The 21,226-nt window shown below is 48.1% G+C and overlaps 1 protein-coding gene across 2 annotated transcripts in view; it reads left to right on the top strand.

Moving 5' to 3' along the window:
* Positions 1-21,226, top strand: part of CYLD (CYLD lysine 63 deubiquitinase) — a 77,510-nt gene that overhangs the window by 11,346 nt on the left and 44,938 nt on the right. For both annotated transcript variants that reach the window (XM_077288214.1, XM_077288213.1), the window contains exons 3-4: positions 1,254-1,872; positions 20,198-20,500. In XM_077288214.1, the coding sequence (XP_077144329.1) occupies positions 1,372-1,872; positions 20,198-20,500 (804 nt within the window). In that variant the 5' untranslated portion in view covers positions 1,254-1,371. The remainder of the gene's footprint in view (positions 1-1,253; positions 1,873-20,197; positions 20,501-21,226) is intronic.

Here is a 21,226-nt window from a genome sequence, read left to right as displayed (position 1 = left end):
AGAGGATGCAAGACGACCCAGGAATCTCACAGAAGCGGAAGAATTTTCCAAGGAAGAATGGATGAAAATCCCTCAAATAAGTTCAAAGACTAGGCTGGCTACTAAGTGTTTACAAGCTGTGATACTTGCAAAAGGGGGTGCTACAAGGTACTAACCATAGAGGGTGCCCAAACGTTTGCATCGCCCCATTTTCCTTTTGTAATTTATAAAACGTAAAAGATGAAAATGTGTATATACCGTATTTTCCGGCGTATAAGACGACTTTTTAACCCCTAAAAATTGTCCCAAAAGTCGGGGGTCGTCTTATACGCCGGGTACGGCGTGTGCAGGGAGCGATCCTGGATGTTCCCAGGGTCTGAAGGAGAGGAAACTCTCCTTCAGGCCCTGGGATCCATAGTCATGTAAAAAATAAAGAATAAAAATAAAAAATATGGATATACTCACCCCTCCGAGAAGCCTGGCTGTCACCGCTGCAAGCGTCTGCCTCCGTTCCTAAGAATTGCAGAGCGTGAAGGACCTTCGATGACGTCACGGTCAGGTGACCGGTCACATGAGCGGTCACAGACCAATCACAGGACTGCGACGTCATCGAGGGTCCTTCATGCTCTGCAATTCTTAGGAACGGAGGCAGACGCTTGCAGCAGTGACAGCCAGGCTGCTCGGAGGGGTGAGTATATCCATATTTTTTATTCTTTATTTTTAACATGAATATGGATCCCAGGGCCTGAAGGAGAGTCTCCTCTCCTTCAGACCCTGGGAACCACACACCGTATAAGATGACTGGGCGTATAAGATGACCCCCGTCTTATACAGCGGGCATATCCCAAATTCCATATTTTATATGGAAAAGTTGGGGGTCGTCTTATACGCCCGGTCGTCTTATACGCCCAGTCGTCTTATACACCAGAAAATACGGTATATATTTTTGCTGAAAATACAAAAGAAGTGTGACATTGTTAACTTTAGGCCTTTTAGAGATCATTTCATCTACAACTTGCTTAACTGTTCACAATGACAGTAATTTTGACCAGCGGTGCCCAAACTGTTACATGTCACAGTATGTCTCATATGACTAATTATTAATTGCTAGTGCTACACGCCAGTACATGAAAAATGTAAAAAATATTAGGATTAAAAGCTTAGTTTTTTTGTATTCCTGTGTCCATATCCGGTGCAGACAGACTGGTAGGATGATATGTAAGTGATTAATCCATTTCCATTCATGGTGGACTTTCTCCTTGTTTGCTCCTTAGACTGTCCACTCATTCATCTTCTTGGATCATGGATTCGGCAGTATCACAGTATTGGACATATAGGATCATCTAAGCCAAGGGACCTCTTAACTCCTTCTTTGACTGCTGCCTCGTCACAATGAGTTCCAATCTCTGGGGTCAAGACAAAAGCAGCTCCTCCTATTGGGAAGAACGGATTTTTTACCTCCTCATCCAGGAGTGCAGTTTACTGGACAAACAGACCCAAAAACAGATCAAGGTTCCTCGGGGGAGCATCGGGCAGTTTGTCCAGGAGCGGTGTGCCCACAGCAGGAGCATCCCATCCAAGAGCAAAAAGGTGCAGATCGCCTTGAAGATCTTGGATCAGACCCACACCCTCGTCTTTGTGGATGACAAAGACGTTATTGAGATTACAGAGAAGCTGACGGAGCTTCTTCTGGCCATCACAAACTGCGAGGAGCGCTACTGTCTATTCAGAAATAAAGCCAGACTGTCCAGAGCCTTGCAGATCGAGACCGGGTCTGCCGTCAGGGTCTTCCTGAGGCCGGGAGATGGCCACTACCCTGGCGTGGTGCGGTATAGGGGACCATTGCTGCCAGAAAGATCTGTCACTGGGATTTTCTTTGGTGTGGAATTATTGGTAAGTCTTTGATTTCATCTACGATAAAAAAAATCAATATTTGCTTATAAAAAAATCATCAGCACCGTCATAGGGATTATTTAAGAGATAAATTGACAATGGAGCAATGTGATTTCTGCTGTTGGTGGGGCGCGTCCCTACATACGAAAATGGTCGGTATCCGTATATGGAGCTTGATTTATTTTTTTTGGAGGACAAGTTGTAATTTTACTTTATAATATAGTAAAAAAATGGGGAAAAAAATCGCAAATGTGGTGAATTGGGAAAAAAATAAATAAATCCTACAATTCCACCATTGTTTTTTTTTGGGTTAGATTTTATGGTGTTCATTGTGCAGTAAAATTACTTGACAATATAATTCTTCCTGTCAGTACCGTTTCAGCAATACCAATTGTGGGAGGGTTTGTGCTGTTTTGGCATGTCAGGGGCTCTTCAAATGTGACATGTCATCTGCTATCTGTTCCAGCCAAAATTGTGCTCCATAATTCAATTGGTGTTCCTTCCCTTCCAAGCTCTGCCGTGTGCCCAAGCAGTAGTTTTCCACCACATATGTGGTATTGATGTACTCAGGAGAAGTTGAGCAACAAGTTGTATGGTCCATTTTCTCCTGTTAACCTTGTGAAAAGGTAAAAGTTTGGAACTGAAGCAACATTTTTGTGGGAAAAATTTAATTTTTTAAATTTTCACTGCTCAATGTTATAAAATTCTTTGACGCATCGGTTGTTTCAAAGTATTCACTACACCTCTAGATAAGTTCCTTGAAGGATGTAGTTTTCAAAATGGGGTCACTAGTGCGGGTCTTCACTGTTCAGGCACATCATGGGCTCTGCAAACGCAACATGACATCTGCTATCTATTCCCGCCAATTTTATACTCCAAAAGTTAAACGGTGCTACTTCCTTTCTGAGCCCTGCTGTGCGCCCAAACAGTAGTTTTCCTCCACTTATGGGGCATTGGTGTACTCCTGGCCAAAATTCTGTTATTTTCACAATTCAAAAATAGGTATTAAGCTTACCGTTAATGATGTTTCCAGGAGTCCATCCTGACAGCACCCTGGAGGACGTCCTCCTCCCCTTGTTGGGACAGGAAACACACGAGTTTAAAAGGAACCGCTACAAGGATATGCAGAAAAGAAGTTTAATGAAGACTTCAAACATAATACATTGAATCCAGACATATTACATCATATGTTAGAAACATGTTACATACATGCCAGATTTACAAAACATGATATAAATATTGAAGGGAGGGAACTACTAGTGCTGTCAGGATGGACTCCTGGAAACATCATTAACGGTAAGCTTAATACCTATTTTCCAGGACGTCATCCTGACAGCACCCTGGAGAGTACCAAAGCACCTCCTCAGGGTGGGATTACCGCTTGGAGAACCTTTCTCCCAAACGCAGTATGTTGACCAGACAAAACATCAAGTTTATAATGTCTACAAAAAGTGTTGGCACTAGCCCAAGTCGCGGCCTTACAAATTTGTTCTAAAGAGGCCCCTGCCCTCTCTGCCCAAGAAGTAGCTATCCCCCGGGTAGAATGTACGTGGAGACCCTCTGGGGGAGGGACCCCTTGAGACTGGTAGGCCTCTGAGATCACGGACGTGATCCACCGAGCGATAGAGGCTTTAGAGGCCTTCTTACCCTTATTTTTTCCCCCATATAGAATAAATAAATTCGGATCAGTACGCCAAGAGCTGGTAGCTGCCAGGTAGTCTAGAACCGCCTGCCTGACATCCAGAGAATGTAATTCCCTTTCTTTAGCATTAGTGGGGTTATTGCAGAATGATGGCAACACGACTTCTTGGTTTCTATTTTTAATTGTTCCTACTTTTGGGATAAAGGAGGGGTCCAGTTTAAGAATTAGGCAATCGTCTCTAACCTGGAGGTACGGGTCCCTAGTACACAGGGCCTGAATTTCCCCCACCCTTTTAGCCGTGGTGATTGCCACTAGAAATGCCGTTTTGCGAGTGAGTACCGAAATGGGCATATCAATGGAAGAAGCGTAAAGGTCCTTACAGAGGAACCTAAGGACCAGATTAAGGTCCCAAGAGGGCGATAAATGCCTAATAGTAGGGCGCAACCTCTGTGTGGCTCTGATGAATTTAACTATCCACGGGTGAGAGGCTAGGGGATAGTCTAGGAAGGAGCTAAGTGCCGAAATCTGTACCTTCAAGGTGCTAGGTTTGAGACCTTTGTCAAACCCAGCCTGAAGGAAATCTAGGATTCTGGGTAAGTCAGGAGTGCCTGCCGTAACCTCAGACCTGCCACCTTCCAGACAGAATCGCCTCCAGATTTTAAGGTAGATTGCTGAAGTAACAGGCTTTCTACTGGACTTGATAGTTGTTATCACTCGACTTGATAGGCCCTTTGCTTTCAGAATGAGCCGCTCAGGATCCATGCTGAGAGACGGAGTTTCTCTGGATTTGGGTGAAGAACCGGGCCTTGGTGGATGACATCCGGTCTGAGAGGAAGCTCTAGTGGATCTGCTATTGCCAGCTGTAGTAGAAGGGAGAACCAGCTCCTTCTTGGCCAGTATGGGACGACCAATATGACCCGGGCTTGATCCTGTTTGATCTTCCTGAGAACAGCCGGGATTAAAGCCAGAGGAGGGAAAGCATATGAGAGAGGTTCCGTCCAGACCTGGCTCAGAGCGTCTATCCCTTCCGGAAGATCTCGAGGGTTCAGTGAGAAGAATTTTGAGACCTTCGAATTTTTCCTGTTTGCAAATAGGTCTATGCAAGGAGTCCCCCAGCGAAGACACAATTCCTGGAAGATGTCCTGGTTGAGTTCCCATTCTGTCGGAAACACCCTTCTCCTGCTGAGGTAATCTGCTATGATTTTTTGGGACCCTTCCAGGTGAATCGCTGAGATGGAAAGAACTGATCTTTCTGCCCACCGAAATATCCGATCCGCCAGTTTCTGAAGCAGATGGTGTCTTGCGCCTCCCTGATGTTTCAGGAAAGAGACTGTTGTCACATTGTCGGACATTATCCTGACATGGCGATTTTCCAGGATGTGTCGGTTCCTCTTCAAAGCTTCCCAAACAGCGTACAGTTCTTTGAAGTTGGAGGAGCTCTGGGAGACTTCCTCCGGCCATCTTCCCTGAAGGAACCTGTTTTCTAAGTGAGCTCCCCATCCCCAGGCGCTGGCATCTGTAGTGACTACTACGTGGGGCTCGGCAGACCATAACACCCCTTTCCTTAGGTTTTCTGGTTCTGTCCACCAAAGGAGAGACTCTTACCAGAGGAGTTAGTCTCAGGGTTCTGTCCAGAGAAGCTAGACGTCTGTCCCATTTGGACAGGATTAGTTTCTGCAGCGACCTGGAATGGAACTGAGCCCATCTTACGCATGGAATACAGGCAGTCATTAGGCCGAGGACTCTCATGGCCACTCTTATTGACCCTCCTTGGCTTAAAAGGATCCGGATCTGGGACTGTATTGCTTCCAGCTTGGGCTCGGGGAGGAGAGATATTCTGTTCGTCGAGTCCAGATACACTCCCAGAAATGTTTTTCTGTGTTCTGGGGTTAGGTCGGATTTCTTCCAATTTATGACCCATCCTAATTCTTCCATCACCGAAATGGTTCGGTTCCTGTGATCCTGAATCTCTGGCGTTCTTGCTACCAGGAGGAAGTCGTCGAGATATGGGACTATTATGATCCCTTGAGTTCTTATGAAAGCGACAATCTCGGACACCAGCTTTGTAAAGATACGGGGAGCTGAGGCAAGCCCGAACGGAAGGCACTGGAACTGGTAGTGACAGGTCCCGGATGGCAGAACTACCGCAAACCTCAGAAACTTCTGAGACGAGGGGTGGATTGGGACCTGATAGTAGGCACTCTTCAGGTCGAGAGTGCACATCACGGCATTCCGATCTATGAGAAGGATCGCCGACCGGATAGACTCCATACGGAACCTCTTGTACCTTACCCAGGCATTCAGAGGCTTCAGATTTATTATAGTGCGAGATTCCCCGGATGGTTTTGCGATGGAGAAAAGGGAGGTATAATGACCCTGGCTTACTTCCCGAGGTGGTACTGGCACTATGACCTCTGAGGACAGCATGTCCTTTAGGTCTATCATCATTGGGGAGTCTCGTGATATAACCGTAGGTGCGATAAATCTGTCTGGCGGAGGAGAGTAAAATTCGATACGGTAGCCCTCTGACACAGTCCGAAGAACCCAATTGTTTTGAGTGATTCGGGCCCATTTGTGCCCGAAGTGACGGAGCCTCCCCCCTATAAGTATGGCGGCATTGCGGTTTAGATTTTGAGGAGGGACTGAAAAAGAAACTTCTGTTTCTATTGCCCTGGTTACGGGAGCCTCTATAAGATCCTCTATGGGATCTACCTCCTCTAGAGTCCGTCTGTCTTCGGAAGGGGAATCCCCTTCGAAAGGACTGAGGTTTCCTAGTTTTGTCCTCCGGAAACCCCTTCTTTTTATCCGAAGCTGACTCTAGGATAGTATCCAGAGGAGGCCCGAATACTCGAGCTCCGGAGAAGGGGATTGAGCATAGCTTAGATTTGGAAGCACTATTCCCAGACCAGGATCTTAACCAGACCGCCCTCCTAGCCGCGTTCGATAGCGAACCACTCCTAGCCGAGAATCTGACTGATTCAGCAGTCATATCGGACAGAAAGGCCGTGGCGGACCTCATAATAGGGATGGATTTTAAAATTTCAGATCTCGGGGTCTTATTGGACAGGTGTTCTTCCAATTGACCCATCCACAGATACATAGAGCGAGCTACCGAGGTAGCCGCTATGTTGGTTTTAATCAGAGCCGCGGAAGATTCCCAGGCTCTTTTCAAAAGGATGTCAGACTTTCTATCCATGGCATGGGATAGCGCAGGCTTGAAGAGTCCTCAAAAGGTATGGCAGTCTTTTTAGCCACCTTCGCCACTGGAACGTCAACCTTAGGGATTTCTTCCCACAGTTTTACGTCCTCAGGTTCAAATGGTAGACGAGCTTTGAACTCCTTGGATAACACCAGCCGGCGTTCCGCTTCCTTCCACTCCTCCATTATCATGGCTTTAATGTGTTCGCTAACGGGGAATACAGTCTGCTGACGTGACATAAGTCCCCCAAACATGAGGTCCTGCCTGGACTGTGGTTTAGGAGTCTCTTCTATCTGCATGGTGCACCGTACTGCCTGCACCAGGTCATTTGTCTCTTCTGCCTGGAAGAGATATTTTCTTTGGTGGTCTTGGCTTCCTGACGGAAGCTCGCCCTCTTCCTCTGAGACGAAGTCCTCTGAATTAGACTTGTCCTCAGAAGTAAACTCTGGTTCTCGTTCCTGTCTGGCCCTCTTGCGGCTGGGAATAGGACTGGGCTTCTGCACCATATTGGATAACGAAGCCTGTACCTCCTCACGTATAAGGGATCTCATCTCGGACAGTAATGTCGGCTGTTCGTCCCTTACGACCTTAGACGTACAATCTGCACACAAAGTCTTTCCGTGGGAATATGGGAGCTTCGCATTACAGATAGGGCATCTAGCAGATTTTCCTGAGGCTTTGCCGGATCTCCTAGCCTGACCAGAGGGGCCAGCAGGGGTTCCCTTATCCTTAAATGACATAAGATAGGGATAAGCGCTGGGGTAAGCCTGCTTCTAGGTGCGGATAGGGGTCTGCGCTATGCGCTCTTACCACCTCCTCGACCGGCATACTCGCATCCATGATGAGTAAAGCAGGTCCCCGCAGCTTGTAGCGATGGAACAGGAGCGCAGAGGCGTCGGAACAGCAGCGCTGAGGCGTCGGAACAGGAGCGCTGAGTGAAGCAGGTCCCCGCAGCTTGAAGCGTCGGAACAGGAGCGCTTCAGCCGATATGCGTTCCACAGTGGAACGCACGCTTTCCCCTTTCAGTGCAGCGTTACCGGAAGTGACGGTAACGGATGCCGAAAACCGGAAGTGACGCCGTCCTGGTCACTTCCGCCTAGGGACGCTGATCTGGATACCACGCTGCTCCATACAGCGTGGATGGCGTCCGCAGCCGAGAGCCTCCCACCGGGAGGAGCGGCTACCACCAGGAGTCTCGTCCACTCCTGGTCTTTGGAGCAGAGGGACCCCCCACCGGAGGGTGTCTGCCCTGAGCCTCTTGACAGGGGGAAGGATATTGGCAAGCCGCACGATCCCCCTGAGCTCTGGTAAGCTTGCAGCTTTTCACTCGTGCGTCCTTTCCTTGCAGGGACAGGAAAAACACTGAGGATTAGGGGTGAGACATGACCTTTTAAACTCGTGTGTTTCCTGTCCCAACAAGGGGAGGAGGACGTCCTCCAGGGTGCTGTCAGGATGACGTCCTGGAAATAACATTTCGACCTAAATTTACCACTAACCTAAAGTACAAAGTGTCACAAAAATACAGGATCAGAATCGCTTGATTTCGTTAAAGTGTTCCAGAGTTATTGCCACATGTCAGAATTGTAAAATTTGGCCTGGTCAGGAACATGAAAACCGGTTCGGGGCGAAGGGGTTTAACCCCTTCAACCGCGGAGCTTTTTCCGTTTTCGTTTTTCGCTCCCCTCCTTCCCAGAGCCATAACTTTTTTATTTTTCCGTCAATTTGGCCATGTGAGGGCTTATTTTTTGAGGGACGAGTTGTACTTTTGAACGACATCATTGGTTTTAGCATGTCGTGTACTAGAAAACGGGAAAAAAATTCCAAGTGCAGTGAAATTGCAAAAAAAGTGCAATCCCACACTTGTTTTTTGCTTGCCTATTTTGCTAGGTTCACTAAATGCTAAAACTGACCTGCCATTATGATTCTCCAGGTCACTACGAGTTCATAGACACCTAACATGACTAGGTTATTTTTCACCTAAGTGGTGAAAAAAAATTCCAAACTTTGCAAAAAACAAAACAAAACAAAATTGCGCCATTTTCCGATACTCGTAGCGTCTCCATTTTTCGTGATCTGGGGTCAGGTGAGGGCTTATTTTTTGCGTGCCGAGCTGGCGTTTTTAATGATAGCATTTTGGTGTAGATACGTTCTTTTGATCGCCCGTTATTGCATTTTAATGCAATGTCGTGGCGACCAAAAAAACGTAAATCTGGCGTTTCGAATTTTTTTCTCATTACGCCATTTAGCGATCAGGTTAATGCTTTTTTTTATTGATAGATCGGGCGATTCTGAACGCGGCGATACCAAATATGTGTAGGTTGGGTTTTTTTTTTTATTGATTTATTTTGATTGGGGCGAAAGGGGGGTGATTTAAACTTTTATATTTTTTTTATTTTTTTCACATTTTTAAAAACTTTTTTTTTTTACTTTTGCCATGCTTCTATAGCCTCCATGGGAGGCTAGAAGCAGGCACAGCCCGATCGGCTCTGCTACATAACAGCGATCATCAGATCGCTGTTATGTAGGAGAATTGCAGGTGTGCTGTGAGCGCCGACCACAGGGTGGCGCTCACAGCCACCGGCGATCAGTAACCATAGAGGTCTCAAGGACCTCTATGGTTACAATGGAGGAGCATCGCCGACCCCCGATCATGTGACGGGGGTCGGCGATGCGCTCATATCCGGCCGCACGGCCGGATGCGGTAGTTAAATGCCGCTGTCTGCGTTTGACAGCGGCATTTAACTAGTTAATAGCGGCGGGTAATCGCGATTTCACCCGCCGCTATTGCGCGCACATGTCAGCTGTAAAAAACAGCTGACATGTCGCGACTTTGATGTGCACTCACCGCCGGAGCGCACATCAAAGCGGGGGTCCCGACATGTGACGTACTATTCCGTCACATGTCGGGAAGGGGTTAATGATTTTATATTTTGATTACCCGCACTTCTATGGACAATGGTGATCCCAATTGTGTTTATCTTTTATCTTTTTATTTCTTCATTGTAATACTGCAAAATAGAGGGTGCTTGAAACTTTTATATTTAGTTTTTAAAGCATTTATATTTTTTACTTTATTTTTTACTACCACTAAGGGATTTAAACTTGAGTTATGCCAGTATATACACTGTGTGCAGAATTATTAGGCAAGTTGTGTTTTGATCACATGATACTTTTTATACATGTTGTCCTACTCCAAGCTGTTCAGGCTTGAGAGTCAACTACCAATTAAGTAAATCAGGTGATGTGCATCTCTGTAATGAGGAGGGGTGTTGTCTAATGACATCAAAACCCTATATAAGATGTGCTTAATTATTAGGCAACTTCCTTTCCTTTGGCAAAATGGGTCAGAAGAGAGATTTGACGGGCTCTGAAAAGTCCAAAATTGTGAGATGTCTTGCAGAGGGATGCAGCAGTCCTGAAATTGCCAAACTTTTGAACCGTGGTCACCAAACAATCAAGCGTTTCATAGCAAACAGCCAACAGGGTCGCAAGAAGTGTGTTGGGCAAAAAAGGCGCAAAATAACTGCCCGTGAATTGAGGAAAATCAAGCGTGAAGTTTCCAAGATGCCATTTGCCACCAGTTTTGCAATATTTCAGAGCTGCAACGTTACTGGAGTAACAAAAAGCACAAGGTGTCCGATACTCAGGGACATGGCCAAGGTAAGGAAGGCTGAAAAACGACCACCTTTGAACAAGAAACATAAGAAAAAACGTCAAGACTGGGCCAAGAACTATCTTAAGACTGACTTTTCAAAGGTTTTATGGACTGATGAAATGAGTGACTCTTGATGGGCCAGAGGCTGGATCAGTAAAGGGCAGAGAGCTCCACTCTGACTCAGACGCCAGCAAGGTGGAGGTGGGGTACTGGTATGGGCTGGTATCATCAAAGATGAACTTGTGGGACCTTTTCGGTTTGAGGATGGAGTGAAGCTCAACTCCCAGACCTACTGCCAGTTTCTCCTACGCCTCATTGGGGGACACAGGACCATGGGTGTTATGCTGCTGCCACTAGGAGGACACTAAGCAAACAGAAAGATTAACTCCTCCTCTGCAGTATACACCCCTTCACTGGCTACAATTTCCCAGTTCTTGCTTAGTGTCTGTAGGAGGCACTTGGGTCCATTTCTAGACCCCAATATTTTTATTTTAATTTTAATTTTCTGTAAATTTTTATTTTTTATTTAACGGAGTGAAGGGGGCGACGGATCCCTTTTTTATAGGGCCCGCTCTCCCCCGAACCAGCAACAGGCGAGCACGGTGAGTATACCTCCCCGTCCCTCTCCTGCGACGCTGGAGCACGCCAATTTTACGGGGCGACGGTTCCCACTTGGTCCCGATCTCCCTTCCCCTCTGCTGCGGCGAGCACACAGAGTCCGCTCTGATGTACCTCTCCGGGGGCCTCACAGAAAAGGCCCACTATGGCGTTGCACAGGGATATTCCAAGGCCCTGCATCATCTTCAGAAGGCGAGCTGAAGAGGATCTGAATGTGAGGAAGTGCAGCGCTCAGCTGACAGGGGGACCGGCTACCGGAGGGCACTGTAAGTACAGCATCCCTCCTGCCCCCCGAAGCTCAGGGGGGCGCCGGCGTTACCTGCGGGAGTCCCTGGGGAGAGGCGCCGGCGGTCGGGGACCTGCGCTATCAGCGACGCTAGTTGCGGCCTCACCGCCGCACATCGCCGGGCAGGCCGAAAATTTAGTCCCCGGCTTTTCGGCCCGAGTAGGCCTCAGTGGGCAGGTACCTCCCACGGCCGCAAAACCCCGCCCCCCTTTTCGGCGCTTCTCGTCTGGGACGAGAGGCGCCCTGCAGTTCTCGGGGGCCATATTTCTTCTCTGCAAGGGGGCACACGCTTCCACCTGCAGCCCAAGAACCGCCTCGGCTCATTCCTCCCCGGGGACACAGACACAGGATCGTGGGTAAGCTGCTTCAAGAAAGCTTAACCCTTTCCCTGCACACTACCCCGCTCTGTCTCAAAAAGACACTATGTCTCAATCCAAGGAGACCAAAAAGGGTAACAAGAAGCACACAGTGTTTTTCACTGTTTGTGCCACTTGCAATACGGCGCTGCCCCGAGCTTTCAGTAGCCCGCTGTGTGCGGATTGTGTCACAGCCTCTATGCAGCCACCCCCCGCCGCCGCCGATATCGCCGCCGAGGCCGCAGCCGTCGATCCTGTAGAGCCTAGTCCCCCGGAGTGGGCAGCTACTCTGTCACGGTCCGTGGCTTCCCTGGTCAGGGCAATTGATTCCCTCCGGGGCCCCCCTCCAAGTCAGACCAGCGGAGGATTCAGACGACGGTACGGATCCATCCTCCAGCAGGGGGCGTACCCTGTCACTTTCTACCCGAGGCTCTAGAAAACGGGCTCACGCTTCGTCCCCTGACCATAGGCCAGCGGGTCCTTCAGCGCCTGCAAGCTCTGTTTCCCGGTCCCCTTCCCCAGACCCAAACGACTCTGAATATGAGTCCGACAATTCCTACTTTCAGGAATCCTCTCCCTCCCAAGAGTCTCTCGACTCTCTCATCGAGGCAGTCAACCAGACCTTGAAGGTGACTGAGGACTCCGTATCTGCACCCGAACACGCGGTGTCATTCAAAAAGACTAAACGTGTTCAAAAGGTTTTTGTCACTCACCCTGAGTTTAAGGAGATTGTACAAAAACATAGAGACCGTCCAGATAAACGCTTCATAGGGCAAAAGTCCATCGAGGCCAAATATCCTTTTTCTCGGGAATTGATCAAGGACTGGCTGCAGTCCCCTTCAGTGGACCCGGCTGTGTCACATCTCGCGTCAAAAACCATCCTGTCTCTCTCGGACGGTTCTTCCGTTAAGAACCCCTCTGACCGCCAGATTGACTATCTGGCTCGCTCCGTCTTTGAGGCCACAGGAGCCTCTCTCTTCCCTTCCTTCGCTGCCTCTTGGGTGGCTAAGGCTATGGTCTCTTGGACCGAGACACTTTCCTCGACCATCCAAGTTAGTGACTTATCTCCAGAAGCCATCGATCTGGCTAACCAGATAGCCCAGGCCGGGGACTTCATGGTCAGCGCCTCAATAGACGCAGCTAATTGCGCCGCACAGGCAGCCGCCAATGCAATCTCCATCAGGAGAGCCCTGTGGCTCAGGGATTGGAGAGCAGATTCGGCTTCCAAGCGCTCTTTGACAGCCCTGCCTTACCAGGCTGGTCGGTTATTTGGAGAAAAACTAGACCAGATGATCTCGGATGCCACCGGAGGGAAAAGTAAATTTCTCCCCCAGCAAAAGCCTACCCGGCCTTTTCGGTACCAACAGCAACCTCCATTTCGGCCTTTTCGTCACAATGCCAACTGGTCTTCTACATCCTCTGCCTCCGCATCAGGATGCGGTTCGCGCGGTGGCCGAGGCGCCCAGGTCTCTTACAGACCAAACCGTAACTGGAAACCCAGACCGAGATCACACGGGTCTAAGGGATCCACATCCCATAGATCCTCTCAATGACTCCTTGCATCATCCGGAGGGCACCAACAAAGTAGGCGGACGCCTGCTCTTGTTCCGTCAAGCCTGGCTCTCAGTCGTTTCCGACGGATGGGTCAGGGAACTGGTGTCCACCGGATACAAAATAGAATTTTCCTCCCCTCCACCCATGCGTTTCTTTCAGTCTTGCCCTCAAAAGTCAAAGGCCACAGCGTTCCTCCAGGCAATACGGGCTCTACAAAAGGACGGGGTCATCATTCCGGTCCCCCTAGAACAAAGATTCAAGGGTTTCTATTCGAATCTATTCGTGGTCCCCAAAAAGGACGGATCGCTACGCCCGATCCTAGACCTCAAACTCCTAAACAAATTCGTCAAAATCCGACACTTCAGAATGGAATCTCTCCGTTCTGTGGTCGCGTCTATGGAAAAAGGAGAATTCCTGGCGTCCATAGACATCAAGGATGCTTACCTGCACATACCAATCTTTCCTCCGCACCAACAGTTCCTCCGCTTCGCATTTCGCGAAGAACATTTCCAATTCGTGGCCTTGCCCTTCGGTCTCGCCACCGCTCCCAGAGTCTTTACAAAGGTCATGGCGGCTGCCATGGCCATTCTTCATTCCAGGGGAGTTGTCGTACTGCCGTACCTGGACGACCTGCTGATAAAGGGTTCTTCTTACCTAGCCTGCGAGGAGTCCGTCGTTCTCACGGTGGATACTCTCTCTCGCCTGGGTTGGAAGATAAACTTCCAAAAATCCTCTCTAGTTCCGGCACAACTGATCTCTTTTCTTGGGATGACACTGGACACTTCTCGCGGTCTGGTCATCCTCCCTCTAGACAAGGTCTTGGCCTTGCAGCGGGGAGCTCAGGGCCCAGTCTCCCACTCCATTCGATTCAGCATGCGCGTTCTCGGGCAGATGGTAGCTGCCATGGAAGCGGTTCCATTTGCGCAATTTCATCTCCGTCCCCTACAACATGCGCTGCTCTCGGCATGGGACGGCAATCCGTTCTCCCTCGACCGCCGATTCCTCCTGTCCCCACGGGTCAGGAAGACCCTCAGGTGGTGGACGCTGAAGTCCTCCCTAGCCCAAGGAAGGTCTTTTCTCCCGGTGCAGTGGCTGGTGGTGACCACGGATGCCAGCCTCATAGGCTGGGGGGCGGTTTTCAACCGTCACACAGCTCAGGGGCGGTGGTCCACTCGAGAGTCCCGTCTTCCCATCAATCTCCTGGAAATACGAGCTATCAGACTAGCATTGTTCCAGTTTCACCACCTTCTGGCTGGTCACCCAGTCAGAATCCAGTCCGACAACGCCACGGCCGTGGCGTACATCAACCGCCAAGGGGGAACCCGCAGCAAGGCGGCTATGCTCGAGGTGTCCCACATTCTTCGTTGGGCCGAGTCCAACCATTCGCCCATCTCAGCGATCCACATTCCAGGTGTGGAGAATTGGGCGGCGGACTTCCTCAGCCGCCAGGGTCTCGCTTCCGGCGAGTGGTCCCTTCACCCGGAGGTTTTCCAGCAGATTTGTCATCGCTGGGGGACCCCGGATGTGGATCTCATGGCATCCAGAATGAACAACAAGGTTCCACAATTCTTTGCGCGGTCCCTCGACCCACGGGCCCTTGGAGTGGACGCCCTGGTCTTGCCTTGGCGCCAATTCCGCCTCCCTTACATTTTTCCCCCTCTTCCCCTGCTGCCGAGAGTCATCAAGAAGATCAGAGCAGAGGGGGTACCAGTGATCCTCGTCGCGCCGGATTGGCCGCGTCGGGCATGGTATGCGGAACTGGTTCAGCTGGTCGCCGACGCCCCCTGGCGTCTTCCAGATCGCGTGGATCTCCTTTCACAGGGCCCAATTTACCACCAGAACTCAGGGGCCCTGTCTTTGACGGTCTGGCCGTTGAATCCTGGATTCTAGGCCAAGCGGGTTTCTCCCCCAAGGTGTCTTCCACCATGATCAGGGCTCGGAAGCCCGTATCCATGCGCAGTTATCACCGTACCTGGCGAATTTTCTTCTCATGGTGCGACACACAGGGGCGATCTCCCCTAGTATTTTCTGTCCCTGCCATATTGGAGTTTCTCCAATCTGGCCTGGACTCGGGACTTGCTCTCAGTTCCCTCAAAGGTCAGGTTTCGGCATTGTCAGTGCTCTTCCAGCGAAAAATCGCCAATAGATTACCGGTCAGGACTTTTTTCCAGGGAGTTTCCCGTGTAGCGCCTCCCTACAAAATGCCTTTGGATCCGTGGGATCTTAACTTGGTTCTCGGAGCTCTTCAAGAGTCTCCCTTTGAACCCCTATCTGACGTTTCCATGACTTTTCTTTCTTGGAAGGTAGTTTTCCTAGTGGCTATTACGTCCATCAGACGGGTCTCGGAGCTAGCGGCACTTTCCTGCCGCCCTCCGTTTCTAGTTTTTCAGCCGGACAAGGCAGTATTGAGAACTTCTCCCGCTTTTCTTCCCAAGGTTGTTTCTCCTTTCCACCTCAATGAGGAGATTGTTTTGCCTTCGTTCTGTCCGGCTCCAGTCCATCGCATTGAAAAGGCTCTGCACACTCTTGATGTGGTGAGGGCTCTTCGTCGGTACGTCTCGAGGACGGCTCCCTTCCGCACGTCGGATGTCCTGTTTGTACTTCCAGAAGGGTCCAGGAAGGGTTCTCCCGCTTCCAAAGCTACTCTAGCTAAGTGGATTCGGTCAGCCATTCTAGAATCCTATCGTGTTCGGGGTGTGCCTATCCCGGCTGGGATCAAGGCCCATTCTACTCGGTCGGTGGGCGCCTCGTGGGCCATTCGGCACCAGGCGTCAGCACAGCAGGTCTGCAAGGCTGCGACATGGTCCAGTTTGCACACTTTCACCAAACATTACCACATTCATTCTCTCTCTTCTGCAGACGCCGCCCTTGGCAGGCGCATTCTGCAAGCGGCAGTTCCGTAGCCGTACGTCAGTGGTACATGGGGTATTAGCATATTGCTCCCCACCCAGGGACTGCTTTGGTACGTCCCATGGTCCTGTGTCCCCCAATGAGGCGTAGGAGAAAAGGAGATTTTTGTGTACTCACCGTAAAATCTTTTTCTCCGAGCCACTCATTGGGGGACACAGCACCCACCCTGTTAGCCTGTTTGGCTTGTTGTTACTTCTTTGGTTTTGACATAGGTTGTCATTGTTCATGCTCCTACTGCTTTACTACCGAACTGGGAAATTGTAGCCAGTGAAGGGGTGTATACTGCAGAGGAGGAGTTAATCTTTCTGTTTGCTTAGTGTCCTCCTAGTGGCAGCAGCATAACACCCATGGTCCTGTGTCCCCCAATGAGTGGCTCGGAGAAAAAGATTTTACGGTGAGTACACAAAAATCTCCTTTTCTGGAGGACAACTTCTTCAAGCAGTGGTACAGGAAGAAGTTGGTATCGTTCAAGAAAAACATGATTTTCATGCAGGACAATGCTCCATCACATGCCTCCAACTACCCCACAGCGTGGCTGGCCAGTAAAGGTCTCGAAGAAAAAATGACATGGCCCCCTTGTTCACCTGATCTGAACCCCATAGAGAACCTGTGGTCCCTCATAAAATGTGAGTTCTACAGGGAGGGAAAACCGTACACTTCTCGGAACAGTGTCTGGGAGGCTGTGGTGGCTGCTACACGCAATGTTGATCGTAAACAGATCAAGCAACTGACAGAATCTATGGATGGAAGGCTGTTGAGTGTCATCATAAAGAAAGGTGGCTATATTGGTCACTAATTTTTTGGGGTTTTGTTTTTGCATGTCGGAAATGTTTATTTCTAAACTAGATGGTGGCCCGATTCTAACGCATCGGCTATTCTAGAATCTGTATGAATAATGCAATTTATACACAGGATTCAGCCGGCCGCGACCAATTAGCGAAGCGTGGTTCAAATTCCACGCCAATTCGCGGGCGGACTGGGCCTGTCGCTGATTGTTCGCGGCCGGGCGTGACCAATCGGTGAAGCCAGGGCCGGCTCCAGGTTTTTGAGGGCCCCGGGTGAAAGAAGTCTCAGTGGGCCCCCATCTTTAATACATACCACGATTCATGATGCACAGATACAGCAAAGAAATATAGCACAGCCCACGTAGCGTATAGCACAGCCCACATAGCATATAGCACAGCCCACATAGCATATAGCACAGCCCACGTAGCATATAGCACAGCCCATGTAGCATATAGCACAGCCCACGTAGTATGTAGCACAGCCCACGTAGTATATAACACAGCCACATAGTTAGCTGAGCTAAGACCTTGAGAAAGAGGGACGGTTCCCTCGAAATGCGTCGGTCATTGGCCCCTGTACATGTCCGTTTCCTACGGACAGGTGACGTCACCGCTAAGCCACGCCCCCCACACACCACGCTACCACGCGGCGGCGCTTTCGGCCGAGGCGCATCGCCGGCTGCTAGAGTTAGTGATTCGAGAGCTATCTGGGGTGTAAAGGGAGGACGCTCCCTACCCACGGACTTAGCTCAGCTACCCGCACCACCAGCCATTCTGGGCACACACTCAGCAGAGCCGCTCCAACATTTCTGATTGTGCAGACACAGGAGGACGCGGACACGAGGAGGTGGGCACCGTTATATGTTAATGTGTGTTTTTAGCGCGGCAGCCTTCTGTTTGTTTTTATTTGGACATTTCTTGTGGGCAGGTTCGCACATCCCACCTGCTAGGTTGCCAGCAGCTTACACGTACAGTTCTATTGGACAGCGCCAGTGTAATCTTGCACTTGTTGAATGTAGTATATTGCCCAGCCACGTAATATATTGCACAGCCACGTAATATATTGCACTTTGTATATAGCACAGCCCACGTAGTATATAACACAGCCACATAGTATATAACACACAGCCCACGTAGTATATAGCACAGAGACGTAGTATATAACACAGCCCATGCAGTATATAACACAGGTCACGTAGTATAGAGCACAGCGATGTAGTATATTGCCCAGCCACGTAATATATACCACAGCCACTTAGTATATAGCACAGCCCATATAGTATATAGCACAGAGATGTAGTATATAACACAGCCCACGCAGTATATAGCAATGTGGGCACCATATCCCTGTTAAAAAAAGAATTAAAATAAAAAATAGTTATATACTCACCCTCCGTTGGCCCCCTGGATTCAGCCGAGGTGTTTACCGATGCTCCTCGCGACGCTCCGGTCCCAAGTGTGCATTGCGGTCTCGCGAGATGATGACGTAGCGGTCTCGCGAGACCGCTACATCATCATCTTGCGAGACCGCAATGCATGGACTGGTCACCGGAGCGTCGCGAGGAGTGGGAAAGGCCTCGGCTGGATCCAGGGGGCCAACGGAGGGTGAGTATATAATTTTTTTATTTTTTTTATTATTTTTAACATTAGATCTTTTTACTATTGATGCGGCATTGGCAGCATCAATAGTAAAAAGTTGGTCTCACAGGGTTAATAGCAGCATTAACGGAGTGCGTTACACCACGGCATATCACGGTCCGCTAACGCTGCCATTAACCCTGTGTGAGCGCTGACTGGAGGGGAGTATGGAGCGTGCACTGACAACAGGGGAGTAGGGAGGGACTAATTCTCGGCCGGACTGTGCCCGTTGCTTCACAAATCAGCGACGCGGGATTTCCGAGACAGACAGACAGACAGACAGACAGAAGTGACCCTTAGACAATTATATACATTTTGTGCAGTTATATTGGTTTACCTGGTGAAAATAAACAAGTGAGATGGGAAAATATTTGGTTTCTATTAAGTTGCCTAATAATTCTGCATAGTAATAATAATAATTTTTATTTATATAGCGCCAACATATTCCGCAGCGCTTTACAACTTATAGAGGGGACTTATACAGACAATAGACATTACAGCATAACAGAAATCACAGTTCAAAACAGATACCAGGAGGAATGAGGGCCCTGCTCGCAAGCTTACATCCTATGAGGAAAAGGGGAGACACGAGCGGTGGATGGTAACAATTGCTTTAGTTATTTGGACCAGCCATAGTGTAAGGCTCGGGTGTTCATGTAAAGCTGCATGAACCAGTTAACTGCCTAAGTATGTAGCAGTACAGACACAGAGGCTATTGACTGCATAAAGTGTATGAGAACATGATGCGAGGAACCTGATTATGTTTTGTTTGTTTTTTTGTTTTTTGTTTTTTTTTATTAGGCCACACAGGGATAGTTAGGTTAATGCGTTGAGGTGGTAGTAATAGTTACCTGTGCAAACAGATTTCCTCCTAAGATAGCCAAATCTAAAAAAACCCACTCCAACTTCCAAAAATATTAAGCTTTGATATTTGAGTCTTTTGGGTTGATTGAGAACATAGTTGTTGTTTTTATTATTGATCAATCAAAATACAACTTGCCTAATAATTCTGCACACAGTGTAGTGTAAATCGCAGTCTCCTATGAAGCTCTGGTGAGCGCACGCACTGCCGATCATGATATTTAAATGCCACTGTCAGTGATTGACATTGGCATTTGCTTAATTAAAAAGTGCGGGCTCAGCTCTTGAGTACTCTGCATACATGCGCACACCCTTACTGTGATATACTGCTAAATCGGGATGTGTGAAGGGGTTAATGATTGCTAGTAATGGTTGTGAAATGACCATCCTGAAGCACCTCTTCTTACCAGTCACCTATGTTCCACCTACTTTGTGGGTGTGTCCCTTCATAGTCTGACACTGTCCAATCAGAGGTTATGACATCAGCCTGCCTCTGGACACACCCCTCCTACTAGGGGAACAGTAACTCTGTAGGTAATGTATTCATATCCAGGAGGAATAATAGAGGAACGGCACAATGTTGACTGGTACGAAGAGGTGCTCCAGGATTATTTCATGGGGAATCCAAGCATTTACTAAAACGGACATGTTCGGTGTGGTGGCAGGTGTCCCTTAAAGTGAACCTGTGTCCAATGTACTTTTACAGAAGTGGGCGCTGTACTAAATTGTGCAACTCCACTGAAGATGAAGCATGAAGGTGCTGTAGACATCGTAATGTTCAGTGTGTCACTCTCATACGTCTTCCTTTTGTCACCGATCAGGAGGATGGCCGAGGTCAGGGATTTACAGAAGGATCGTATCAGGGAAAGCAATTATTCCGCTGTGATGACGAATGCGGCGTATTTGTGGCTCTCGACAAACTAGAACTGTGTGAGGAAGATGATGATGAACTAGAAAGTGACTATGCATCTCCGGTCGACACCAACCCTACCGAAATCCCCCCACTGGAGATCAACTCCAGGGTGTCTCTGAAAATCGGAGAAGGGATGGAATTTGGAACGGTGATATTCTGCGACGTGTTACCTGGGAAAGAAAGCCTTGGGTACTTTGTTGGAGTAGATATGGTAAGTGAGCTTAAAGGACTTGTTCCAAATGGCAATGGGTCCTCATTATTTTTATTTTTGCAGTCGAAATGAAGCATTTCATCCACCGATCTCATGCCATGTTTGTAGCTTGAGCAGTTGGGATTATTCCCTTTGAAGGGGTTATCCAAATCTTTGTACGTTCAGTTTTCGTCTACCATGTTTCTCCTATTGAAAAAATAGTGTAAAAAAAAATTCAAAACAAAAATCTCCCAAAAATTCAACTTGGCTACAAGTCCCTTTGCTACGAGTGCCAAATTTGTTTATATATTCCTGGTTTCATCCGTATTTCGAAGGTTCACATTTAAGCAACACTTTCTTATTTTTCACCTGTGACAGCCAACGTGAATATATATATATATATATATATATATATATATATATATATATATATATATATATATATATATATATATATATATATATATATATATATATATATATATATATATATATATATATATATATATATATAAAAATATATATCTCTCTATATATATCTCTCTATATATATCTCTCTCTATATATATATATATATATATATCTCTATATATATATATATATATATATATATATATATATATATATATATATATATATATATATATATATATATATATATATATATATCTCTAGAGTCTCGAGTGTGGAAGCTCCTTTATGACGTCCATAGCCCTTGATTTGATTTAAAGATAATCTGTTGGCAGG

Source organism: Ranitomeya variabilis, chromosome 2 (assembly GCF_051348905.1).
Source record: "Ranitomeya variabilis isolate aRanVar5 chromosome 2, aRanVar5.hap1, whole genome shotgun sequence".
NCBI lineage: Eukaryota > Metazoa > Chordata > Amphibia > Anura > Dendrobatidae > Ranitomeya > Ranitomeya variabilis.
This window is presented reverse-complemented; position numbering and strand designations above follow the sequence as displayed.